Source organism: Parasteatoda tepidariorum, chromosome 1 (genome assembly GCF_043381705.1).
Source record: "Parasteatoda tepidariorum isolate YZ-2023 chromosome 1, CAS_Ptep_4.0, whole genome shotgun sequence".
NCBI lineage: Eukaryota > Metazoa > Arthropoda > Arachnida > Araneae > Theridiidae > Parasteatoda > Parasteatoda tepidariorum.
In genome coordinates, this window is record NC_092204.1 from 75,478,109 (window position 1) to 75,504,623 (window position 26,515).

General features: G+C 27.0%; 1 protein-coding gene across 3 annotated transcripts; it reads left to right on the top strand.

Moving 5' to 3' along the window:
- On the top strand, nucleotides 1-23,897 carry LOC107444261 (polyhomeotic-like protein 2). Of its 3 annotated transcripts, none has more exons than XM_071182457.1 (15): nucleotides 1-69; nucleotides 1,663-1,942; nucleotides 4,605-4,814; nucleotides 5,852-6,103; nucleotides 6,577-6,748; nucleotides 8,076-8,695; nucleotides 9,091-9,177; nucleotides 10,026-10,218; nucleotides 12,553-12,953; nucleotides 14,853-14,934; nucleotides 15,734-15,946; nucleotides 16,675-16,716; nucleotides 18,201-18,289; nucleotides 20,298-20,531; nucleotides 22,932-23,897. In XM_071182457.1, the coding sequence occupies exons 2-15, from the start codon at nucleotides 1,691-1,693 to the stop codon at nucleotides 23,130-23,132; spliced, it is 3,048 nt and encodes a 1,015-aa protein (XP_071038558.1). In that variant the 5' UTR covers nucleotides 1-69; nucleotides 1,663-1,690; the 3' UTR covers nucleotides 23,133-23,897. The 3 variants fall into 3 exon arrangements, with proteins under 3 accessions (XP_071038558.1, XP_071038554.1, XP_071038557.1); XM_071182453.1 differs by having other exon boundaries at nucleotides 6-296; XM_071182456.1 differs by having other exon boundaries at nucleotides 20-300.
- The last annotated feature ends 2,618 nt before the right edge of the window (nucleotides 23,898-26,515 follow it).

The following is a 26,515-nucleotide window of genomic DNA, read 5'->3' on the forward strand; positions in this document are numbered from 1 at the left end:
AACTTACCGGTGTAAATTTGGTTTTGGAGTCGAGTTCGGCTGCTAGGGTGTTTGGAGTAGATTTGATTTGTAATAATATTTTTTTTATATTAACTTTACATCAGAAATATGATCTGCATATAATGACATTTCTTAAAAATAATTTAAAGCATTCAAATAGCTTTCTAAACCTTAATCTTTTTACAGAAACAATTAATTTTTGTAGCGATTAATGCCAATCTTGTGATGGCGTCTCTGCTGTAATTATAATTAATTCTAAGAAGCGATCTTAACTAGGGATGGCTTTATTTGTGTTGGTAGGTAATAAATGCCATTTAATTATTTAAAATTTGACATATATTTAATTTCTTATAAAAAAAGTGTATAATTTCGTAAAATAAAAAGCAAATAGATCCGCAAATGCTTGAAGACTAAAGAGTGCACTTAGGATTTGAAAAGTGATCTTGCCAAATTTTGTCTTGTGTGTAATCAGTATATGAATTGCAAACTAATAATTCTGTTAAATCAAATATTTCAAAAAGAAATATTCTCACTCATATTTAATTATAATGCCTTGTAAACATACAATTAAGTTATTGTGTAAAGCATTCTTTTTTTTATTTACACTAGTTAAAGGTTTCTTTTTTGAGTACAATATTTAAAAAAGTTTCAATTGATGTTAATTTATTAAAATTATGTTATTAAATTTTGAAAACAAATGCTGGAATATTGTGCAATTCTGAATTACATGACAGCACTAATGCTATAACAATATGCATTCTATAGTATTTTTTGCACTTTTCATTTTATATTTGTTCATTTGTATATTGAGATTAGGGCTTGATTTATCAAAAAAAGAAAAGAAAAAAAACATAGGACTCTGGTTCTAGTTGTCCCTCTAATTTTTAAAATAAATTTTTTCTCTAAGAATTATCTAGTGGAATTATTAGTTTACAAAAATTGAAATGAATGTTAACTTAAATTTTTTTAATGAATCAGAATTTTCTTAAATTATAAATCATTAAAAAGAATTTTTTTCCCAAGCATGTGTATTTAGCTTAAGATTTAATTCCATGATCCCTAGATCTCTAAATAAAACTCTGATAGTAATTGTTGCTTGGAAAAAAAAGTTTTAAAAAATTCATGAGATTGTAAGATTAAGCTGTTTTTTTTTTTATTTGTTAATTTTTTAACTTAGAACATCCATTGCAATTCTTTAAAACAATTGTTTTTGCAAAATGTAATTCTAGGAAGTTCTCTAAAGAATTATCGAGTTTTTTTTTTTTTGGTAGTTTAATTGTTCTATTCTTAAGTAATTGCATTTCATTGCAAGCGCTTAACCCATTTCCTTAACTGAATTCTCATTTTTATGCTGTGCATGGCTGAAATAAAATTTATGTTTTTTTTTTGTTTTTTTTTCTTTTAAATTTCTATTAATATATTAGACAATTCAAGGATCAAGTTAAAAGACTTTGTGGGCCACATTTGGTGCGCATATCATAGGTTGGTTGTGCACCCCTGATGATTATTACAGGGAAAAGATTACAAATATTTAAAAATTACCTGATCAAAAATAATAAAGACAAAATAATTTTCTGAAATTAAACTGTTGATCTTTTTATTTTGCGTATAGGACACCTATATTTTTTGTTAATCAGTTGTGTGTGTCACATTTAATTGTAGGAGGGTCTCAAAGGAGTTATATCTGAGAATGGGATCTGAAGATGCAGAAGTGCAGTGTCAAACTCAGTCAGCATCAGCTAGTGTACCTTGTGAATCTGCAGCATCATATGGCATTGCTACTGTGCCATTTGTAGCTTCAGTTTCTGTAGCTCCCAATAGATCTGCTAGTGGAACCCCAGTATCAGCAAGCGCAGTCATGTTAGCTCACTCAGCTGCCTCGCATACCCCTCCCCAAAACGTAGCTGTTCAACCCTCTGTTGCAGCTTCTCCTTTACCTCATGTAAGTAATTATTCAATTTCAAATGTGTTTCATTATTTGAGTTGTATTCTGTTTGTCAATTTTAAGTATATTTTAGTTAGTATTTAATGAGTTTAGAGCCGTAATGACCTGGTTAAAGGCAGTGAGTTATCATTTTATCTGACTAAGGTTTAATCCGAAGTTTACCCAGTTTCAAAAAGCTAATCTGGGAAGTAAAGGTGGCCTGTGCATAATACTGACCAGATTATCACTATCATTCCATTGGTCTTAAAATGATGCCTTAACTTCCATGAATCCCCTGGCTCACATCAGACTGTTTTAATTGTAATTTCGTAAATATCAATTTTTATTGTTTTAACTGTGCACTAAATCATTGATAAATGCAGAGTAATCATTGATAATGCAAAATAAAGAGAAAATCATGTTTTTTTCAAATTTACGTTTAAATTAACTACAACTCAGTAACATGATTGCTGCTTACTACAAAAGTGTACCAAAACAGTTTTTTTTTTTTTAAAATTTTATACATAAATTTGTTTTATTCTGCATCATTTATTTGTGAACTAAATCTTTGATAAAGGCAAAATAATGTCTTATGCGTAAAAAGAAAATCTTGTTTTTACTTTTTTTTTTCTTCAGATTTATATTTAAATTAACTACAACTCAGTAACATGATTGCTACTCACTACAATAGTGTAGATATGCATAAATTTGTTTTATTTTACTTGAGTTATATTTTCTATTGTTCAAACAGAAAACATTACTAATTTCCTCTAAAAAAGATATTTATTTTCGATAAAATTTTTATTAAAACTTATCTTGTCTAAAAATTAATTATGTTATGATAAAGGGAAATCTAATAATTTCAGTATAGTATGCACTGTGCAATTATTAATTTTTCAGGAAAAATTTATATTTCTGATTGTGATTCTAGCTAGAGCAAAATTATTACATCAAATCTGTAAAACTTGTCTGTTCAAAGTGTAACAATTGTTGTTTGGATTATGATGGAAAAAATATATATATACTGTTTTGAATATTGCCAGAAGACTACTGCAAGTTACTATCTATTCATTTCACTTGATAAATTAAAAATATAGGAAGTATTTATTTATAGTGAGAGTAATTAGTAATTAGCCATCTAAAACTAGGCATGTTTATTAGTTTTTAGTTTTATATCAAAAAATGTTTCGTTGCATTTATTAGCTACCACAAACTATTTGTGTATTTCAAATTTGCCCGCACATACACACAATGTGAAAGTTATACTGTTAATCGGTATTAAAGGAATTTTAAAAAATAGTTGAGCAGACTGATTTGTTTTATAGGAATTACTGTTATTTGAAAGGATTTCTAACAAAATATAGTTTAAGTGTGCTCTCAAATAAGCCATAGTTTTTAAAAATATAATAAATATTTTACTTAGTGGCCTATATATATAATCAATTTTTCATTTTGATTTTAAGTATTTTTCAACACAAATTTTATTAGTTTAAAACTATATTTTAAGTTCTTTATAACCTTTATCACATGTATTGTGATAAGCATTATAAAGAGCTTTCATTAAATTTCAATTATGCTTTTTATTCATGTCTGGTTTAATTGATTTCTAGTTGTACTGTACAGAAATACTATGGATTAAATTGTACTTTAGTTCATTTTTAACTGAAATCTTTTCCATTTATAAAAGTTATATTTTTAAATTCAATTATTCACTATTACTATTATTCTGTACACAATTTTATTTTATAAAATCATAATTTCAATTTTTTTAAAAGAATGTCAAAAGAAAACACTAAAATGTTATGAAAATTTTGAGGGAGAAAGAAGACACAACAATTTTACCAAAAGCTTGAAGCGTTAAAAAATATTCTAAAATTTGAGCAAAAATTGAAAAACTGAAAATTGATTTCGGAAGAGCATAATATTATTCTCATAAGAGCAGCAAATCGCAGAAATATTTTGAAAGTAATAAAAATTAATCAGGCAAGAATTGGAATTTGTGCTATAAAATATTGCAAAAATCAAAAAAAAAAAAAAAAAAAAAAAAAAAAAAAAAAAAAAANTTTTCTTTTATAGTCGCTTGAAGTTTTTAATACATTGGTTACTAACAGCTTTTTAAATTCTAGGGGAGAAAGAAGACACAACAATTTTACCAAAAACTTGAAGCGTTAAAAAGTATTCTAAAAATTTGAGCAAAAATTGAAAAACTGAAAATTTGTTTCGGAAGAGCATAATATTATTCTCATAAGAGCAGCAAATCACAGAAATATTTTGAAAGTATATAAAAATTAATCAGGCAAGAATTGGATTTTGTGCTATAAAATATTGCAAAAATCAAAAAAAAAAATTGAGGCACAGTGACAACTAATAGTTAAAGGTCATTAAAAAATAAATGAAAGGCTACACTAGATAAAAAAAAAAACCTTTTTTAATTGTCGAGCTATATTTTAGCCATTTATTTTTGTATCATGGATATCAAAATTGGCTATCCAATAGCTATATGACTCAACACAGTCTTAGGTTTATGTAAAGAATCTTGCAATGCAAAATTACTTTGTGTATGAATTTAGAGACCCAAACATGTAACATATTTTATAATCATCATCAGTTTTTTAAATGAAGAGGAATGTAGCTTTATATTAAATGATGCACTGTAAATTAATTCTTCAAATTTTATTAGGTTCAAGTTATTCAGCAACCTTTGCAGAATCAGTATTTACAACATGTGTATGCACCGCAGCAACAACACATGTTTCTTCCAGGCAACTTGACAATACAACCTGCCATACAAAGTATTGGTGCTACTCCAGGTATAAGCCTACAGTTGCAAGGAAAAGCTATGGAAAATAAAGCAGCCACTCCAACAATAATTTCAGCTCCCATGCAGTCGGTGAGTTTTACAATCTGTCAATTTACAAACACTGATATACCTTATTTTTCAATCTCAGGCTATCTGAAAATACATGCAATGGATAGATTAGCATTAAGCTAACAATATATTTTGATTATACTTTTAATTTACAATCAGTTTCCTTAGATGGATAAGGAAGGCTTTTATTTTCAGTATTTTAAGATTCTGAGGTGGTTTTTCTTTTTTAAGGGAGCGCAACTTTCTGCTATATCAAAAGTTTGACAAATTATATGTTGTCATCACTTTTTGTTAATTTTCTCCCTCCATTCAAATATTATTTTCAATGACGAATCATTTTACTTGTAAATATGAAACATTACTCTCTGGTTTTCTAGATAATTTCATTAAGGAAGTTTAGTCAAACATTAGAGATTCTCTCTTTGATATTTTTATCATGGTCATTAAGCAATTGTGAGCGAAAGTTTACCTAAATACTGAAAAACATTTACTTTTCATCTTTAGTTATTAATAATTATTAATATTATTAATAATTATTAATATTATTACTAATTATTAATATTATTACTAGTTATTACTAATAATTAATATTATTACTAGTTATTACTAATAATTAATATTATTACTAATTATTAATATTATTACTAGTTATTACTAATTATTTATATATATATTAGTACTAATTATTAATTTAACAATTGTATTTTTTGTCAAAATACCTTAATTTCAGTTATGCATTTTAATTATTAAAAATTGTATTGTGAAAAATATTTTAACTTGATACTTGACAATTGTTGCTTACCTTTAAAAGAAGCTTATTTTCAACAATTTATTCTTTTAACGAGGAATTTTTCATGATAAAATACAAATGGGTCGATGGATAGAAAAAAAATGTGAAATTTCATACTAAATAGATTCTTGTTTTCAAACATGAAATATAAAATCACACAGATATTAATAAAAAAATTACTCTGTTGTACTTAATGAGTTTTGCTATTGTTGCTTTAAACTAACTAATTTAGAGAAATACAAATGGTTTTTGAATTTGATGTTTTCAGGTTGGAGCCTTTGGTGCCCAAAACCTAATACCAGCTGGCAATCAAATTGCTGGGGCGAAAGCGTGTATATCTGGACAAATGTTAGCTACTTCTAAATCAACTGCTGTAATTCAAGGTCAGTCTGGTTTCATTCCTGCTACAACTGCTAATCAGACTGTTGTCATTGGTCAACTTGGTGTTTTATCAAATCCTCAATCAGTCATTCCTCATCAAGCTAAAGCAATAACTGATGGTCAAAAAGGAAAATCTTATGTAAGTTTCTGCAATAAATTTTGTATATTTCAAAAAATCTATTTTTGATCATGCTTTTTGTTGTATCTTATTAATATGAATGTTATACGAAGTAATTAAAATGGGTTAACTAAATTTTTTTTCTCTGTAATTTCAGTATTATTATGGTAATTTTTGTACTTGTAATTCTGATAATTTTGTGCATATTTGTACTTGTAAGCTCCATATCTTTCTTGCTACTGTTCATCAATTAGAAAATATGTGTCCACTAAATTTATTTATTGTTTAGTTGCTTAAATTTAACAGATATTATCATACTAGCTTCTTTAATTGTGAGTTTTGTCAATTTTTTTATTAACTTCATATATTTTTTACTACTGTTCCTCAAAAGCCTTGATTGCTTCAGAATTTTCTCCCTCAATTATTAAAAACCTCTTAAAGTCCTGAAAATCCAGTAATTTCAGCTCTTACTTCATGAGTTTAAATGATTTCAGCTTATCTCTCAACCTGCCACTCTTCATCCCAAATCACCCATTCTACCATCTCCCAGTGTCTCGTGTGCTGGTCAAATGATTGCAACAAGTCAATTAAAACAGATACCATCAGCTCCTCATATCATAACTACTCAAGCTCCAACCATGATTGCTAGCCAGGCTCAAATTTTAGGTACAGATTTTTTTTTATTGGTTTAAAACAAAAGGCACAGATTTTCTGTGACACAATATATTTTATCGAGAAAGGAAATCTCTTCATTAAACAAATATATTTAATAAACAAATATTAGTTTGAAGTTTTTTAAAATTGATTTTGATTGTAATTAAATCTATTTCAAATATCAAAACTGTTTTGTTCTTTGTTAGCTCCACAGTTAGAAATTCCATGTAAAGTATATTTGTTATAAATATGTTTATTTATTTTATCTGAGACTTTGTTGGTTATTTTGACTATTTTTAGGCTGAATTCAAAACTAGAAAGAAAAAGAAAATAGACACTATTTTTGGAGATTTTGTTTGTGAAGTACCTAAACTCAAAGTCTTCAAGAAAAAAAAAATTTATATGTGGTTATGTTCACCAACTAAAAAAATACTGTTTAATTGATTTTATTAATTACGCACAGTTTAAAATTGTTATGGAACTTTCACACAACATATGCTTAGTTATTAAGGGGAAGATTATAAATTTTGCTAATTATACATACTTAATTTTGTCATTTTTAAAATAAATTTTTATTTTATTTAACTTCAAATTTGAAATTTTTTAAAAAAAAATAATGTACCAATTTCTTAAGACATGTATTTGATGAAAAAAAGACAAAGTTGCATAAGGAATTCAGACCTGAGTTTTTAAAATTAAAATTGTAAAACAGGAATAATCCTGTGTATGTAAATATAAAAGTAAAATTACATAGTTTATATCAATTTTTATTGTATCGTTATAATAAAGAAACAATTTTCTTTTATAGTCGCTTGAAGTTTTTAATACATTGGTTACTAACAGCTTTTTAAATTCTAGGTGAATTCTAAAATGGAATTTTGAATTCTAAAAATGTTTTTTTTTATGACTGTCACTGTTTAAAATTACTACTTTAAAGTTTAAATGCTTTTTTCTATCCATCCATTTAAGAAATTGTGTTAAAAGAAAACAAGAGAAAGAAAGAAATTGACTGTTCTTTACTATGGAAAAAATAGACAGTCATTTGCTTCATTAAACCCTGCTTATTCTGATTAATACACATTTCTCTGACTACATTATTAAGTGAAAATTGACTAGCATGCAGAAAAAATTTTTTTTAAAAAACATTAATGAAAATTCATACAAAAATTAATAATTTTTGAAAAAAGAAAATTTTTATTATTTCTTACTAACAAACAAGTATATTTTCTGCAAAACATAAATCAGAACATAAACAATCTAACACTCTGTGAAAGGAAACATATAAGAACTTATATGGGTATGATTTAATTTTGCTAATTTTGAATATTTGCCATTTCAGGATCTTTACAAGCATTGGGTGCATCTCTTCCTCCTGGACTTACCTGGGCTACACCCGGTTCTTTACATTCCCCTGCATTATTTGGACAGAATCCTATATTCATTCGAAGCCAACAGTCAGATATGTTCATTCAATCACCTCCACCCCAAGCTACTATCCATGCTGTACCTGTTGCATCTGCTGCTCAATTGCAACAGCCTCAGCAACAAGCCCAACAGATACAGCAACAGTCTCAACAAACTTTGCAACAGCAAACAACTCAGCAGCAACTTCAAGTTCAACAAGTACAGCAATCTCAACTACAACAACAACAATCTCAACAGCAATCTCAAGCACTGCAACAACAGCAGCAGACTCAGCAAGCACAACAGCAGCAGCAACAAATACAGCCTATTCAACCACCTCAACAAGTTCAGCAGTCACAACAAACAGTACAGCAGCAAACTCAACAACATCAGCCTGCTCCTCAACCACAACCAATCCAACAGCATCAACAAACAGCACTTCAGGCTATTCAGCCACATCAGCCTACACAACAAATTCAAATACAACCTGCTCCCCAACCCATTGCACCAACTCCAGCTGCCACCCCTGCACCGCAAGTTTTTAAGGTTAAAACTGTAAGTGAAGTTTTTAAATTTAAAAAAAATTAACACTTTTTGTTCCAAAATAATTTAATAAACCAATATGTTATTTTAACTTTTGTCACATTTTTTATTAATTATAATTATCCAAAGGTATTTAATCTTAAATATATCATACATTAAAAGAAACTTAAAACTAATATAATTTTGCTTGTGTTATTTTGAATATGTAGAAAAATAAAAATTGTTTGTTTAGTATTTTTCCAGTTTATTAATAAAAATTATTAGCCGCCAAAAATAATGTAAAGTTCTTAAATTATTCTGTGTCTGTGGGTCCATAAATTCTATTGTTAAAAAAGTTAAGTATTAAAAAATTTTAACTATTTTTTTTTGTATTTTAAATTTGCCTTAATTTATTGTATTTATTTTAGGCTTCACGTCCTGGTTGTTCTATTGCAACTCAAACTGTAGTTTCTACAGCAAGTCCAGGAATAAGTTCCACTGTAACCAAAACATTGGTAAATTAATTTTACTGCACATTAAGAAAATAGTTATCTTATTTGTACAGAAATTTATATGCACGTTTAGTTACTTATTATATTTCCATTCTTATTTATGGTTGAATTTTCTATGACTTTAGCAAAACCTGAAATTTGAATGAAATATTCTTTTTCTGACAATTCTTGTTATTATTATGTTTAAATTATTATTTTCTTTTTACTAATAAATAAATAATATTAATATGACTTTTCTTAAACAAAGAGTATACCATTTGTGTTATCTAGTAGTTTTTTTAATTTTAAATATAAAATATTGTTCATAGATTTGATCGAAAACTTTTATCACAACATTCAATATTAATTTTGCTTTCAAATTTAATATTTTTTTGTTATTAAAACATAAATAATAATTATGAAATAGTCTTAAAAATTTCTTCATTATCTTAAATTTTTTAGAGAATTTTTAAAAACACTTTTATATTTATTTGAGTTTTTAAAGATATTTTTAATTAAAAGTATCATAAAAATTGTACATTGCATATTAAAAAGACATTATGTACAGTATGTGAGTTGCAAAATTAACATTTTATTTTATAGTCGCATTTTTTAATTTTTATTCTAAATAGAAATTACCCCAGAAGTTAAGCTATTTTACTAATGAATGAAAATCATTATTAATCTGTTTATTAATTTTAATATTTTATTTACAGATAATACTGCACTCATTTATTTTATTTTTCTTATTTAAGCTTCTCTTTTACCCTAATTCACTGTCAATAAGTTGAAATAATCCTAACCTGACACATGTAATACCAAAAGTAGAGAAAAATGCTGGTGAAAAATTTAATAATTTTTTAATATTGCAGGGTAAACATAAATCTCGTTTTCTTCATTATCGAACTTCTGTTGCCTCTTCAGGATCTAATAGTTCAAACTTAACGACAGCAACTACACAGACTCAAACTCAACCTCCACCAAGTCAGAAAGCAGATGCTGCAAATCAGACAAAGCCTGCTGCAGCTGAAGTAAAACTTGCTGCCACTTACAACAAAATATTAGGTAATGAATTAAAAATCTTGTTTTACATTATAGTGCATAAGTTTATAATATTTAAAAATTTATTGCTTAGAGGTCTGACCAGATATATTGCAAAATAGTTTGTCAATGTTAGTTAATGTCAGTTAGAGCAATGTCAGCATTAAAAGGAACATGTTTTCCCTTAAATTTGACCAGTAATTTCCATTAGAAATGCTGCACCATCATACTCATTCCATCAGCGAAAACATTAGGTACATTTTTAATTATTGTCGTATTTGTCCCTTCTATTTTTATTCAATGTAATTGTTAAACTATATTTTCCATTTGGAGACTGCTTGTACAACAGTTGTTCCCTAAGACTTGCTTTTTTTTAAATAAAGATGTATTTGATATATAAGAGACATATGTTGATGGACATATTGTGTTGAAGACAAAACAAATATGGTATCGCAAAACATTAATGTTTGTCTCTCATATAGCAAATACTTTTATGACACAAAAGACTTAGGGCACAATTGTACCAGTTCTGTACAAAAGATAAAAGAAAGTAAGGACTTTAAAGTACCGAAAACCCGAATTTGGCAAATGTGTATAGCCATTTCTTTTTCCCAAGCCTGTTTATTTAATTCTGGAGAGCATTTATGCATGTATCGTGGTAAGAAGTGAGTCACTTTTTGTCCCTTTTTTTCATATGTTGTCACCTTTTATCACTTTTTTGCAAAGTTTTAGTAATAAAAATTTTACTTTTTAAATTTTTTTTCTACGTGGATTGTCATTTTGCAAACCTCAGTTTTAAGTTGCTGAAAATCTTGTCTCATTCCTAGGTAAATAGCTTTTACTTTTTCTGATTATCTTATGAAGATTATTTGAAGAACAACTAATAATATATGTTGTTTTAGTTAATCAGAGCATGTTAATTTAATAGTTTGTAGTAACAGAGGGTAACTGCAATGTGGCTGAATCTGTGATATTGGTAGAAATGAATTAGTAACTGCATTGTCTACTTAACTCCTTTCTAGCTAATCAATTGTTATCAGGAATATATTTGAAAGTTCTAGTACCTGGTTTATGTTTCTAACTTTATCTGTTTAATTTCTCTGTTTTTAATAAAACATGGTTACGAAACATGGTTAAAGAAATCCATTTTAATAAACTTAATCTTCCGCAGCCAAGTTTCTAAAGCATGTAGTTATAAGGTGCTATTAGAATTCTGGAACACACAGATGATGTGTTTAATTATTTTATAAAAAATATTTCTTTGTAAAAATCGGATTTAATTAAAAGGAACTGATGTAAAAATATTGTAAGTCTCCTAAAACAACCAATCATAAAAGCTGAACTCAGTTTCATAGCTGCATGGACTAAAATGTTCATAGAAATTCATGAAATTATTTCAGTATCAAGAATATCTAACAAATGAACTGTAGTATTAAACTTTTCAAGTGCTTTGCATTTTGATGGAGCATTTCTTGAAAACTTCTGTTTTAAAGGGAATTAAAGATTTGTCTAATTTAAAAAATTTAGGAAGTTAGTTAGGTTGTGAATCTTCTTCCATTTTAGTTAGTTGCCCTTAGAGAAGTCCTGGGAGAAATTGTGAAAGAATCAAATGCAGGCATAAAACTGTTTTTATGTAAAGTTTGAAACCATTATATTGCAGCTGCTACACATATTATTTTTAAAAAAACATGCTTGGTAAAAGAATTCCAAGTGAATTCCAGAGACAAAGAAGTTTCAAGCAAAGATTTAGTTATGGATGCTTAATTAATACCTTTTAATGTGCTTGAAGGTATTTTATTTGATGAGTAAAAATTCAATTCGAAAAAATGACCTTAGTGAAAATATAAAGATCGATACATATTGACATCATTACATTTCCGAGTAAAGCACTTCTGAGGATTACACATTTTCAAATGTTGGCAAAGTTGTATAAGCAGCTCTGACTTTGTCACATGGCAATATAGAGCAGTGATTTTCCGTTTCAAAGAAAGCTTTAAGTGAAGGAAAAATTGCCATGACAGAAAAAATAATTGAATACAGTTTTGACTATAAAAGATACTTTAAAAGAGTACTTTAATACTCATTTTGTACCTATAACTGACAAATTCATTGAATATGGATTACAAGCTCATCAAAAATATGCAACCTACATGGAAAAATGAAAAAGTAAAATACTGAAAGTAATTTTAACAAATATCTGATCTCAACTATAAATGTGTCAAGTACTTCTATTCTTTAAAATGTGGAAAGATAATGCCTTTTTTTTTAGAGATGAAGAATTTATTAATTAAATTCATTTTATTTTAACAACATAATAATATCATAATGACTGCATATTTTTAATTGTATTATTTTTAGAACCATTTAAATCTTCTGCGACTGAATCTGCATTTTCACCTGCTGCTCAAGAACCCATTGACATTGATGTACCGCAGTCATCTGAAATAATCGAAGCCGCTTCGGTACCGGATGTCGCCATTGTTACCCCTTCTCCAGCTGTCCCTCTTGTTGATGAGGGAGTTCAGATGGAAATGGACGAACCTGTTCCATCTTCTTCTCCAGCCTTGCCGAGTCCAGTGCCTGTAGAAAAAGTTGCTCCAAGTAGAAAAGAAGTGGAGCCAGACAATATTGGAATAGTTATGCCCATGACAGAGGTTTCAGTCACTGTGAAGCAACCACAAAAAGCAATAGTTAAGCCACATGTTCTCACTCATGTAATTGAAGGTTTTGTCATTCAGGAAGGATCAGAACCATTTCCTGTAAGCTCCTAACTTATTTTTCTTATGAATTAGAAAATGATTCTCTCTCTCTCTCTCTCTCTCTCTCTATATATATATATATATATATATATATGTCACCCAACTCTTTCTCAAGAATATTTTGCAATATAAATAATCATTTTTAAAAGATTTTAAAAACAAGTGCCAACAATTTAAATAGTGTGGCGTCNTATATATATATATATATAATTATGCCTATAGGGATTTTTATCTACTTCACTCTGATTATGGAAGTACATGAAAGAAAGAGCCATTTCGGTAAAAAAATTAATTATATCCAGTTTAAATCATAACCCTAAGTTCTTATGTTGATGTAAAAAAAGTATATTTAATTAGTTAGCTATAAAACTTGGCGCCATTGTACTTAAATAGTGTAAATTATACTTTTTGTTTACCCTTTTTAACATGCTCATTGCGGTATTATGGGATATCATGTGACAAAATATTTTCTATAGTTTGTGTCAAAAAAAACAGATCAAGTTGTAGCAAGAGGCATATTATCATCCAACTGTTTAGCAGAAAGATGCCCGGCGGTTGAATGGTAACGCTAGGCTCTCTCATGCCTCAGGTCCAGAGTTCGATCCTCGGGCCGAGCAAGGTTGACTCAGCCTTTCATCCCTTCACTGAGTCGATAAAATGAGTACAAAGCATGCTATACTTAGGTACTAAGCACTGGTGGCTCCGTGTTCGGTTGACCACACAGCCGGAACATCTGCCCCTCAGAGCCCAAGGTCAAGAAAACTGAGATGGGCATAGTAGGCCTTGGCCCTCTATGGGCTGTTGCACCACTGAGTTTAGTTTATTTTAACTGAAAATGTTGTATTTCCTCATGACAATAACATATTGTTTATCACAATTAACTTCTTATAAAAATTTAAAAATTAAAATGGTTACTAAAATAAGAAAAGTTAATTTTGATATTATCCTTATAGATAAACAGTTCCATGATGAATATAGTATAGCCCTTGGCTGGTAATGAGCGTGTTAAAAGTAGTCTAGTATTTATATAGTGTACAGAAAGAGGTCTTAATTTTTTTTCTTTGGTCCACTATGAGGCTTGAATTTATTATTTATTTCGATTTTATAGCATTCTTTAAAAATAACATTATTTTTTTATTGAATATTATAAAAAATCACCGTGGGAGCAAATTTTTTTTTTGTTTTCTGTTGCATGAGATTTTTTTAACAGATCTTGGATACTTTTCTATGACTGATTTCAAATTTGCAATTAGTTTGTCTCTCCGATCTATAGTTTTTTTTTTTCTTTTCGAAATGTACAAGTTTAAAAACATTATACATAACAAAGGTTCGCGTAAATGTTGGAGTTAGGGTACATCCTCAGGATTAATATTGCATAGGTACCTATGTCCAAAAATGTCATACACCACTAGGAGTGTTTCCCTATTATGAGCTGTTTCTTCTTGAGCTACTGAACACATTATTATATAAAAGCTCTGCTAGAGGTATACTAGGGCATTTCTGAACATGGTTTCTTATGCCATTTCAATCCAGATTGTGTGTCTCTACTCTCCCAAAAAATTTTTCAGCTTTTACCCAACCCTCTATTATACATAACATTACAAAAGAGGGTTGGGTAATATGCGTAACATTTCAACAACAAAAAAGGGCTAAAAATGTAGTTAGTTTTTAAAAAAAATCTATAGTTTTAGGAGCAAAACTAATTTAAGATTTGAAATCCACACACCTGAAATAGACAAGGTTAATTAACATTTGTATAAATACAACAAAAACTTTATTCCCCAGTGTTATTTAACCTTAGTGAATTATTACATACCAGAAACTGTAATTAAATTTTTAGAATCATTTTCCAGATTATTCCACAATATTTTTCACATATATATGTATATATTTTTTCAGGTTACAATGCCCTCATATAGTATTACCGACAAAGACGACGATTCTGATAAACATGCAGAACCTTACAACAATTCAAATTCAGGTAATTGTTAGTTTAGTAACTTTTAACATTGATTCTTTTTATTTATATAAGCTTTTTTATTTAAAACATCTGCATTGTATTAATATTGTATAACTCATCTCTATATTTTTCATATTATTTACGCTTGTTTTATTCAATGCATAAGAAAATTACTACTTTTTGTTATTTTACTCATGGTTCATCTTTAAAAACACAAGCTTATTTCAGAGCTTTAGTTTCTTTTCAGTTCGTGTGCAGGTACTATTTTAAACAACTCTTATAATGCTGAAAAATATTTAAACACTTTATCTGTTATTTAATATTTTGTAAAAATGTTCTTATTTACTTTACAAATATATTAATATATTTTAACTATTTCATATGTGACTCTATTTATACATGTCTCTATCTGGATTTTCTAGTTTTACTTACCTGCTGCTTTCTAATGTTTTTTAAACCTATCATTCACTGAAAAATCATATGAGTTTTATTTAGTACTTACCCGAAATACTTAAAATGTAACCTTTCTTTTGATCATTCAATAACATTTTCAAATGTTAAATTTATTGTTAAAATGAAGGAAAAGTATTTTTTTTTTCTTCTGTTACCATTTCAGCTATATCTCTATAAAGTTTTGTAACTATTTACTTTTTAAAATAATAAAAGTTTATTCACAGTGAGGCAGAATTCTGAAAAGAAAAGACTATGATTTTGGCTTTGATAAATCTCACCCCTAGAAAATGATTTTATTTATTCTAAATAATTTTTTTTTTTTTTAAGTTTCACAGTCATTCTAAATGTTTTTACTTGTATTTCACAGATATTTCTGCTACAATAAAGAAAAAAGACAAGATCTTGAAAATTAGAGGTGGCCCAATTGAGTTAGCTAAATGTGAATTCTGTGGAAAATTAGGTCCCAAAGCCAAATTCAAACGTTCAAAACGTTTTTGTTCTACTTCATGTGCTAAACGTTTTAATGCTGGCTCTTCAAAACGGTTAGCTATAATTTTACCAGAGCAAGAATCTAAAACAGGTTTGATTTGCTTTTTATTTAAAATGTAATTGAAGTTATCTAACTTGTAACATACTTTCAATATTGACAGCATAACTAATCTTTTAGGGCATTGAATTATTTTCCTTAAAGGAATATTCCTATATTAACTTCTATTATACATAAAACTTTTGAATTAAAATGTAAGGTTGCTATTCTGCTTTTAGATTATTATGAGCATTCTTTGTGAAGTCACTTTACTTTGGCTGTATCATTAAATAAACTGTCAATTTGTTTGTTTGTTTTTTCATCACAAAAAATTATAAATATCTAAAAAATATGCTTCTTATTTAAAAACTAAAAAATATAAGTTTATTTTCTGAAAACTATTTGGTAATTCTAATATTAATTTACTTACCTGTCCTTTTTTGGAGTCAAATAAGAGCTGAAGGGAAAATAAGTTGGCATCATTGAATTGGATTTTGAAAAATATTAAATCTGTATCTTGTAGTTTATTAATTAAGTTTATTATTTTGTGAAACTTGTTCTTTCCACTTGTGTAATTACTGATTGGATAAGTAAATTAATTTGTTTGAAATAAAATTAAACAAATGTTTAATTTATATGTAAAACAAAACTAAATCAAAACTAACAATTTAGCAATAAAATTGTTTAATGAAGTTGTAAAATTAGTTTCATTGTCAAACTTACTTTATTCATAGAAATTAAGTTATTTAGTTTATTATTTAGAAATTAAATTTTTTTTTCAGGTGACGAGCTTCGGAAACATAAAAAGAAAGGCAGCAAAAAAGGTCATTATAAATTATTTTGAGTTGTATTGAAAAATTTATAATTTAAATGTCTATTTAAAATAGTTTTAATTTTCTGATTTACTGGTTCTTATATTTTTTAACTAATTTACGAGCTTTAATGTTTTAATTTTATCTGTACTATTATTTAACTATTTTGAATGATTTTTGTGTTATTTGTTTTGAATGTAAATTATACCGAGAAAAAAAAAGGAAATCAGAACGTAAATACATGAAATGGCTTTAGAAATAAAGTTTTCTTTTTTTATTTCTAAATACTTTTATATCTCCTGCAAATAAAGTGATATTAAACAGTTTCATTATTATATGATCGCTTCCCACCCATTAAATAAATATAAAGAGCATATAACTATTTATTTATGAGTGCAGAATTTTTTTTTTTTTAAATAAATCAAAATTATAAAATATATTTTGGTTTATATTAAAATTATTTGAATGATAATCTTTTTATTTGCTTGTTATGACAGTAAAAAAGTAATGTAAAACATTTCAAAAATACTAATTAAAGTTAATACTAAACTGACTTAGACATTACTTATACTACATAATAATTAGAAGATTTTATATTTTCGGTATCAAATTTACCTTTAATTACACTTTAATTTTTTAATTGGAAATTATTTAATGTTACACGTTTAAAAACTAAAAATGATAATTTTATATAATACAAAAATTAACATGTTTTAGGATTCAAAATCTCCATTTAGCACATTTTAGTATCTTTTACCAAATGATATGCAATTTTCAAAATAAAAACCACATAAATCACGTTTTCCTTTGATTTTTATGCCTCTTATTTTATGTATATTTTAATATGACAGTCTTGTTGTTTTTTCTAGTTAATTTAAATATTTTTGCCTTTTCATTTTGTTTAATATTGTTTACCTTCCCATGTTTATGTAGGGTTGTTTTTTTAGCATATTTTTGTTATCATGATAAAAATTATAGAAAACAAATATAAAATGGAAATTATGGAGAAACTAAGTTCAATTACTCATAAAGTAACTTTATTAAATCACTTTTAAAAATCAGATTATCTAAGACTTTCCAAATGCTTAACTTCTTAATTAAAATATTAATATTTACTGAAATACTCCAATATTATTCGAACATGGGGTCATTCCACAAAAATTGAAAAATAATAAACATACTGTTCAACTTATAGGAGTAGTGAATGAAATTGTAATAAACCAAATTTGTAATATGTTCTGAATAGGTTTCAAAGTTTGGTGTTAATGAATTAAATTATCAAACTTTATTAAAATAAAGTACAATGCTCTTCTATTTTAAAAATTATTTGCTGGAAATTCCTTAATGTTTTGTTATTAGAGTAAAATTCTTTTTTTTTTTAAATAATATTAGTGAAGAATTTAAGGCAGAATAAGCTTTCTACAAAATATCTTAATAAATAAGTTTTATAATTTAATGATGTAAGAGATGTAATAAATTTATAATTTTTTTCACAGGTGGTAAATCAAAAAAGAAGAAACTGGGCTTAAAATCAAAAAAGAGTTGGAAAAGGTCTGAGTCTGTTATGTATGAAGAAAAAGAATGGGTAAGAAATAATTTTAAAAAAAAGAAAAGGACATTTTTATATTTTAAGCCAGCCTAATTGTTTAAGTATTTGTCTTTATCAATTCCTTTAGAACACTTCTTTTAGATGAAAAAAAAATTGTTCGCACATAATTTGTTTCTTCCATTTGCATCATCTTGTTTTAAACTTCTCCTCATAAATGCTATTCTTATAATGTTAATAATACCCATTTTGACTGTCTTTAAAATGTAGTTTCCTGCATCTAGCATTCAGAAGTTCAACGGACATTTCAAAAAATATGCAAGTTATTTCATTTTGAGAAGAAAAACAGAAGTTCTAAGGATACTAATGATGAAGGGCAAAATGAGGATTTGTTAGAAATTGGGGAAATTATCTCAAGCAGTATGTTTGATGTTTATGCATCAATTGATGAAAATATTGAGACTCGTGGAGCTGTCAGTTTAAGAAATAGTTGCAGAGTTAAAAAAATACAAAGTAATGCCGATTCTGTAACAAATGTTCATATTTATTGTATTCAATGAGTAGAAAGTGTGTTTAAAATTTCAAATTTTTTTAATTAAATTTTTTTATTAAAACTATTTGAAATTATAAATGTATTAATCTTCTAGTCTTCTTTATTAGTTTTCGTACATTTTTAAGTCATAATTTAATATTTTATAATTATCCACAATCATAATTTTTCCTTATCTTTTTTTTCTCAATAGATAGCTTGATTGATTTAATTTGCTCCAATTTAAGCTATTATTTTAATACTTATTACTAAACAATTTTATTGGTTACTTTTAGTTTCTTTCATTTCTGCCAATTTCTTCCATTTTGTCCGGTTTCTTCTGGTCCTTTTATTTTCAATTTTCTCCAGTGCCCTAAAGAAATAAATTTCTTCCAGATGAAATGCCAACCCTCTTAAGTTATCACCCACCTTATTTAAATAACTACTTTCAAGAACTCTCTTAGGATTTCTATAAGACAAAAATTGTACTGGAAAATGAGTTTTTTTTAATTTTTGCTATTATAAAATTTAATTTAATTTTCTTAAAGTAATATATTTGGGTTGTACAGAGAGTATTTTCGTTTTTCTCAAACAAGGGACTTAATTATATTTTTTAACAGCTAACTTCACTCCTAAACTGCATAATCATATATTTTGCAGGTCTTACTTGAAAAAAAGTTTGATTGATTCTATACTGTACTTTTTGGTTGGTGCCCTTTCAAAAATAGAAGATAAAAACCAGCATTTAGAGCATAACTTACTTTTTTACTATACGAGAGCTAAAAATGCTGTTCAAGCAAGAAAGAATTATCCAATGTATATGGAAAAGATGTATTGACAGTATGTCAATGCCAAAACTGGTTTGCAAAATTTTGATTAAAATGCAGGAAGATGCACTATGCCAGTTTAAGCTGATGAAAACACAATAAAAGCATTAATTTTTTAAAACCAGTAAATAACAATTTGTGAGATCTCTGAAAGATGAAATTTTTTAAATTTTACTGCTCGTGATCATTTGTAAAGCTTTGAGTTTAATCTCAAATCTGGACATATGGATTCCTCATGCTCAGATATAAAAAGTCATCGCATCAACTTCTCTAATATGCTTCTCAAACGTCAAAAAAATTGTTCATTTTTGATGCACATCATCACTGGGGGCAAGAAATAGGTTCTCTATAACAATGTTCTACACTCTACAACATTTTTTAGTCGGTGAAACCTTTGCAAAAGTCAAAAATCACCTGGATCATTTTTTTATCAACAATGAAAAAAAAGTTTATGCATGTGAAGTCATGACACTGCCATAAAGATGGCAAAAGATAGTGAACTGGGAATGGACAATGTATGATGGAATAAATATTTATTCTGTCTAAGAAAATCTCCTCTCAGTTTCATTAAAAAAATATTACTTTCCCAACAACCCAATAAGTGATTTCAAAATGAGTTAGTATAACAGTTATTGATTCCTGGTGTATAATATCTATTATTTTCTTGACCCTCTCTAACTTTTTGGTTTAGACTATTGCCGTGGATCGTGAAATGCCCGAAGAAACAGAAGAAGAGAAAGCAGAAGTTACTTTGGAGCAGAATGAAGAAGAGCAACAAATGGAAATAGAAGGTGATTCAAATGAAGCTGTTATACCAGAAGAAGAAGAAAGCCGTCCCCCTTCACCGACTTTTGAAGTGGAAGAGGGAGAACAAACTTCTAATTCTCAAGGAGAATTTGCCACCAAATCTCCTTTAAAATGGACTGTGAGTATTGTCACTGTTTTCTATATCTGATATTTTATCTAGTATTTTAAAATTGCTTCTTTTTAAGATTCTGTCTCTGTTTCAATATCACAATAGTGATATTGAAGATGGGATTATGTAGTTCAATGAACAAATTCGATAATGTTGTGAATTTTATCAAGAATTAAAGACGATAATATGGTGATCATTATTAAGAGGTTTTATTGGATATCTAATCAAATACAATACTATTGTGTATACAGTAATATATGTATTTAACAAGAAGGCTTGTGAAATGTGCTAATGCTTGTTAAATCCTTTTGCTTGTTAAATTTTTTCTAAAATTATTAAATACAATGATAATGAGATCATTATCAAAAGGAGCAGTTAGATCCTGTTGCTCACTAAATTCAAGTTAGTATGCTAAAAATTTAAACACAGAAAGCAGTTTGCAGGAAATGCTTCAGGATAATTTTTTTTGAGAAGTGAAAATATATTTATCTAATGTTGATTGTTTAGTTTTTATAAAGTTTATCATTTGATTTTTTTTCTCATGAGTCACTCAATGTTTTAAAGGTTTCATCTTGCATTTTCTATAGTTTCTAAAATGTGTTCAAGATGTTGTTATAACTGTAGTACATCTCAATCCATGTTTTAAGTAAAATTTAGTTACTTAAAGTCTGTGTATGTAAGTGGTTGCTGAATGCAGAGAGACTTTAAGTACTTTAAACAATTAATCAAGCATTGTGTATTTTTTGTTTTTAATTATGTCTGATATTATTTAATTTTTCTAAATTTATTTCCCTTGTTAAATAAGAGAAAAACTGAAATAAATTGCTTACTGAAAATACACTCTAATACATTTTTAATATTGTATTATTACTTGTGTAATATTGTACAAAATGCTCGATTTTCCTCATTAAATGCTTCATTGTTCTAACTGCGTCTTACTGTAAAAATAAAGTTTATTAGTTCAACTGGAATATATTGAGAAATATGGATATTTTAAATTATCAATATATATCAAAATATTAACACTTTATTGGCCAGCAATTTTACACAGAAACTATGTTATGTCACCGGCTATTTTTTTTAAAAATTGAATATGGTATTAAAGTAAAATATTCTAAATAATGATCTTAACCCCAAACGCTGTCGACCAATGAGGAGTTCATTCGACATTGAAAGTGCAATAATAGTTAACTCATCCTGGGTCAACAGTGTTTGGGCATTAAAAGATGAGTTGACTTGTTACCTGTGAACAATATGTTAAAATTCCTGTATCACCCAGCTCTTCTCTTTAAACTATTTTATTATAATTAATCGGTTAAAAAAGCATAAGTAAGAAGAAGAAGAAAATTAATAATTGCTTTTATTTTGCATTATCTCATTTAAAAAAAAATTTTAAATAAATTTCTGTAGATTTCTTTCATTAGCTTTGCTTTATTTTTTCTTGCATTCAAGTTATTTGTTAACTTTTATAAAATTTGAAAAACAAGAGTAATCTTCATTTTATGCCTTTTTTATTTTATCATATTTAATTACAATCATTCTTTTTCTTGTTATTTGCTTTTATTGTATCATCTTTTTTTATTACCTATTATTCATTTCTAAGAATCTTCATATGTTTTTTTTTCTTTCTGTTTGAGTTACAAACAGCATTTGGTAACAAACAGCATTTCAACGCGGAGAGAGCGATTTACTGCCCATTTCTTAAAATTCTACTGGAATGCAAATTCTACTGGAATTCCTACAAAGCAAAAAAAAAAGCTGCCACTGTGTGACTAGTTTTACTTAAAACATTTCTCTAACACCTCTCTCTCTCTCTTTCTGTCAGTGTCCTGTGATTATCTCTGCTAGTGATAGTTGGAAATATTTATTTTCAGGATTTGGTGAAACTAGTTAATAACAGTGTGTTTGAGCTAATAGTTTCTTGATAATTTTATTTATCATAGAGTAAAAACTTGCTATAGTTTTCTAACTCTAAACTCTCTCTTTTTTTTTAATTTTAAATATTAAGCTACGCTTGATAAGTACTTTAAGTGTTGTATAATTTGCAACCAAAAATAATTTATTATCTAACATCAAATTATCTTTTATTTTTAAATTTTATAATTTCCTTTAAAAAGATTGCCTTTTAAAAGATTTTACTAAAAAAAAATTTTTTTAACTACAGTAATAAAGATTTACTTTTGAAATGTTTAAAATAATTAACTAATAACTGAACTTTTTTTATGCATTTGAGCCGAATATTAAACATATTTCATCTAGAAAAGTTAACACTTAGTAAATATTTTTTGAAGCATCAGACTGTTTTAAAATAGTAAGTAATAGGTAACACTAATTTAAACCTTGCCAGATATATAATGAAAATAATAATATTGCACTTCTAATAAATGAATAATATTTTTAATGTTAAAGGTTACTGATGTTGTGGATTTTGTTCGAGATTTACCCGGTTGTTCAGATTATGCTGATGAATTCAGAGCACAAGAAATTGATGGTCAAGCTCTTCTCTTACTGAAAGAAGATCATTTGATGAGTTTAATGAGTATGAAGCTTGGACCTGCTTTAAAAGTATGTGCCCGTATTAGTTCCATACGAGATGAAGTTAGTCATTAAAAAGTGAACTAAGCACACCATTTTATTAAGATTTCATTTGTGGGTTGCAATTGATTTTATAAACAACTATGCGGAATTTGAGTATCAAAAGTGCAATGGAACCTAAATCCGAGTGCCATTAAATTTGTACGTTAACACTTAAAAGCAAATTATGCGTGTTTTTTGTAGTGGAAAGAAAGTGGGAAATATTTCTAAGGTAACATTTCTTTGGCTAATTTGCTTATTGATTGAAATGTAATTTTTAATGGAAATATTTCCCTTATGCGACAGTAATAAAAAAGGTGCTTTCATCTAAGTATTAACTATTACTTCAAGTCTTTTGATGTGCAATTACAACCATATATATATATATTGAAGTGACTTTGTTTATAGGTCACACTCCATTATTTATGTTTCAGTGGATGTTTATGATTTGTATTGTTAGGGAGAGACATTTGATATTTTTCCCGTATTAACTTTTACCACTTGCAAAAAATATGTTCTTATTTCAATTCTTAACCACTTCATGCAATATGATTCTATCTTTAGCATTAGATGTGTGTAAATGGTTGCTCGTTTTGCCACTGAACTACGCATCTTGAATTTTTATGTTAATTTTATTTTACTGCTATTATTTAGTGATAAGAACTTATGCTATTACACACTTATAATTTTTACATTCCAAAAGCAAAATTTTTCTAGATATGAATGCAGCTAAACCTTTTTATATCGAACCTCGATTTACAAATTCAGGCAAAAAAGCAAGAGGACTTGGTAAAAAAGAAATTGCAAATAAGTTTCAAATTTCAAGCAGCAAATTATTAACGATTCCAAAACATGAAGTAATATACAATCATTTTTGCTGTGGTTACTTTGAGGAAATATGTAAAAAGCCAGACATTGGTTTTTAGAAAACAAAGATGAAATCTTCATTTAAATTATAATTTCTTGTACAAATTGTTTAGTGTAATATAAAATGAATTTCTTTTTAAAATGTATGTAAAAAAAAAGATATATTTTCTTTATTCTACTACTGATTTTTAACGATTCTCGAATCTGGACATTAAGAAATTTTTCTTTTCTCCCTTCAAGTTTGATATATCGAGGTTTGATTGTGCTTGTGTATATGTATTTGTTTTTACAATATCTTTAACAAAATAGCAGTTTTTCAACTTATAAATTGTTTCAGTGCTATTTGCTTAAATAGCATATATAAAAATTTAGAAAAATCTTCTTTTTTTTTATTTAATAACATTATTTTGACTTCCAAATGAGTGATATAAAATCCTTTATTCAAACGCGTGGGGCATTAAATTTATAACAATCAAAATACTATCATCAAGGAATAAAAACTTGGTTACCTTTCAAGTGGTTAATTATAAAACTATGATGAGATTTGATAGTGAACTAATTTTTTTTGTTGAAATTTTCATTCATTGAGTGTTTTTCTTATCATTTTTTTTTAAAGTTAGAAGAAATATTTTAAATTGAAGGGTATTTAGTTAGCTTGTAAAGGTATTGCAAAAGTTGGGAATAATAAAGTTATTTCTTCTTTGTTTATTTAAATTAACCATTTTTTATACAAAATTTATAAAAACTCACTTAAAAATTATTTTCTAATTTGTTTACATATTTCTCTAAATTTATTGTTTTAAAATGTTTTTCATGAAATAGTTACAAAAAATGTGAAAAATGAAAATGAGCGTGTTTTATCAATAGTATAATGAATATTTTTATATCATATTTGTATTTTTTAACCTAAAATTTGTATCTAAATTATAATTTTCTTTTAAAACTTGACCTAATTAGCATTCTCTACTTAAGTCATATATATGTACTTTTTAATGAAAAATATATCATGTTAAATCTGCAACTTAATGAAACATATGGTGTTTATTTACAAAAGTTTAAATTATTTCGAAATATGTTCTATGTATCTTATACTGTAAACTTATTTCATTGTATTCTAGTCAACTAGTCTATGATTAGTAATGACTACATGACGCAGACAAAACAATGTCATTTCTTTTTTTTTTTGTTGAGAGAATTAGAGTATATTATTTGTTCTCTATTTATGTCATAAAATTTTTCATACCAATCAAAATATTTTTATATGATTATGTTCTTTTTTTTTTAGTTTTACATATAAAATACATACTTATAAAAATTTGCTGTTTTTGTTAAGCTATATTTGAAAAAAAGAAGTTTGTTGCTTGGGGCGCGTTATGTGTAATATTTTTGTTCAGTATTTGTTTTGTCTAAAAGTTCATATGTGTTAATGAATGTTAGAGAATTTTTAATATCTGTTAAATTTTCAATTTAGGTTATAGTTACTTTATAAATGTTGGTTTATATCACTTTTTTCTCATTGGAGACTGCTTGTTTGTTCATTTTTAATATTGGTGATTGGTGTGCAATATTTAGTTAAGTTATCAACTTCACTAAAAACCACACATCGCACTAGTTATCTCACATTTGTTTCACTAATGTCATGTAGTGAATAGTGATATAGTATTGCAATTTCACTTTCTTTTTCCTTTTATAGCCTATATATATCAAATATCATGTTAAGATATTTGTTTACCAAAAAGTGTGTTTCTGAGAGAATCAAACTCCTTTGAAAGATATTTTGCTGATTTTGAAAGATATTTTTTTGATGAGTTTAAAATTAAGAGGCCTCTTACCTCCCCTCCTTGGGTTTTAGGTTTATTTATTTATTTTTATTTCTGTGTTTTTCATGTTTTTAACAAACTTTTGATAATTAATATTATTTAACAGCTCTATTTATATCTTATAAAAAGGGTTAAAAACAATGTTCACGCTATATTAGATAAGGAGAAAAAGCACTTGATAATATTTAAAACTCTAATGGATATTTTTCCAAAAACATAAAGGAATAAAATTGTGCTGTTACTTTTCTTTTAAAGTAATATATTTGCCTGCTTTTATTATTATTTAAACAGAGGAAAATTGATTCGAAAGATGCTGAAAAAATTCTTTTATTGTAAATTTGCAAAAACAAAGGTATTATCACAAATCTAAGAGCAGAAAATTGTGTGATACTCTACCTTTTCTATGGTCACAGTATTGTATTAATCTAATTTTGTCAGAAATATTTATGTAAAATTCAAGAACAAAGTCAGCTACATTTATTACATTAAAAGATGATCTTGTATTTTACAAGTCTCAAAAAATATCGTCAAACAGAGTAAATATCCAGCATCAGTTTATTTGTGACAACCAAATAAAGATGATTAAAACACATTCGGAATTTTCCCCTCACAGTTTATATCCCTCTGACCTTTGAGTTTGAGCAGAAGGAAAGAGGCCTTTTAAGTTATTAAATTATCTTCCTTAATGATATTTCAGTATTGAGAAATAATTATTAAATTACTTTATACTTA

Bases quoted from the DNA above. Each gene is read 5' to 3' on its own strand.
- LOC107444261 (XM_071182457.1), top strand. From the start codon at position 1,691: ATGGGATCTGAAGATGCAGAAGTGCAGTGTCAAACTCAGTCAGCATCA. The intron at 8,696-9,090 runs GTAAGTGAAGTT...TATTTATTTTAG, and splicing joins AAGTTTTTAAGGTTAAAACT to GCTTCACGTCCTGGTTGTTC. The intron at 16,717-18,200 runs GTCATTATAAAT...TTTTTTTCACAG, and splicing joins AAAGAAAGGCAGCAAAAAAG to GTGGTAAATCAAAAAAGAAG.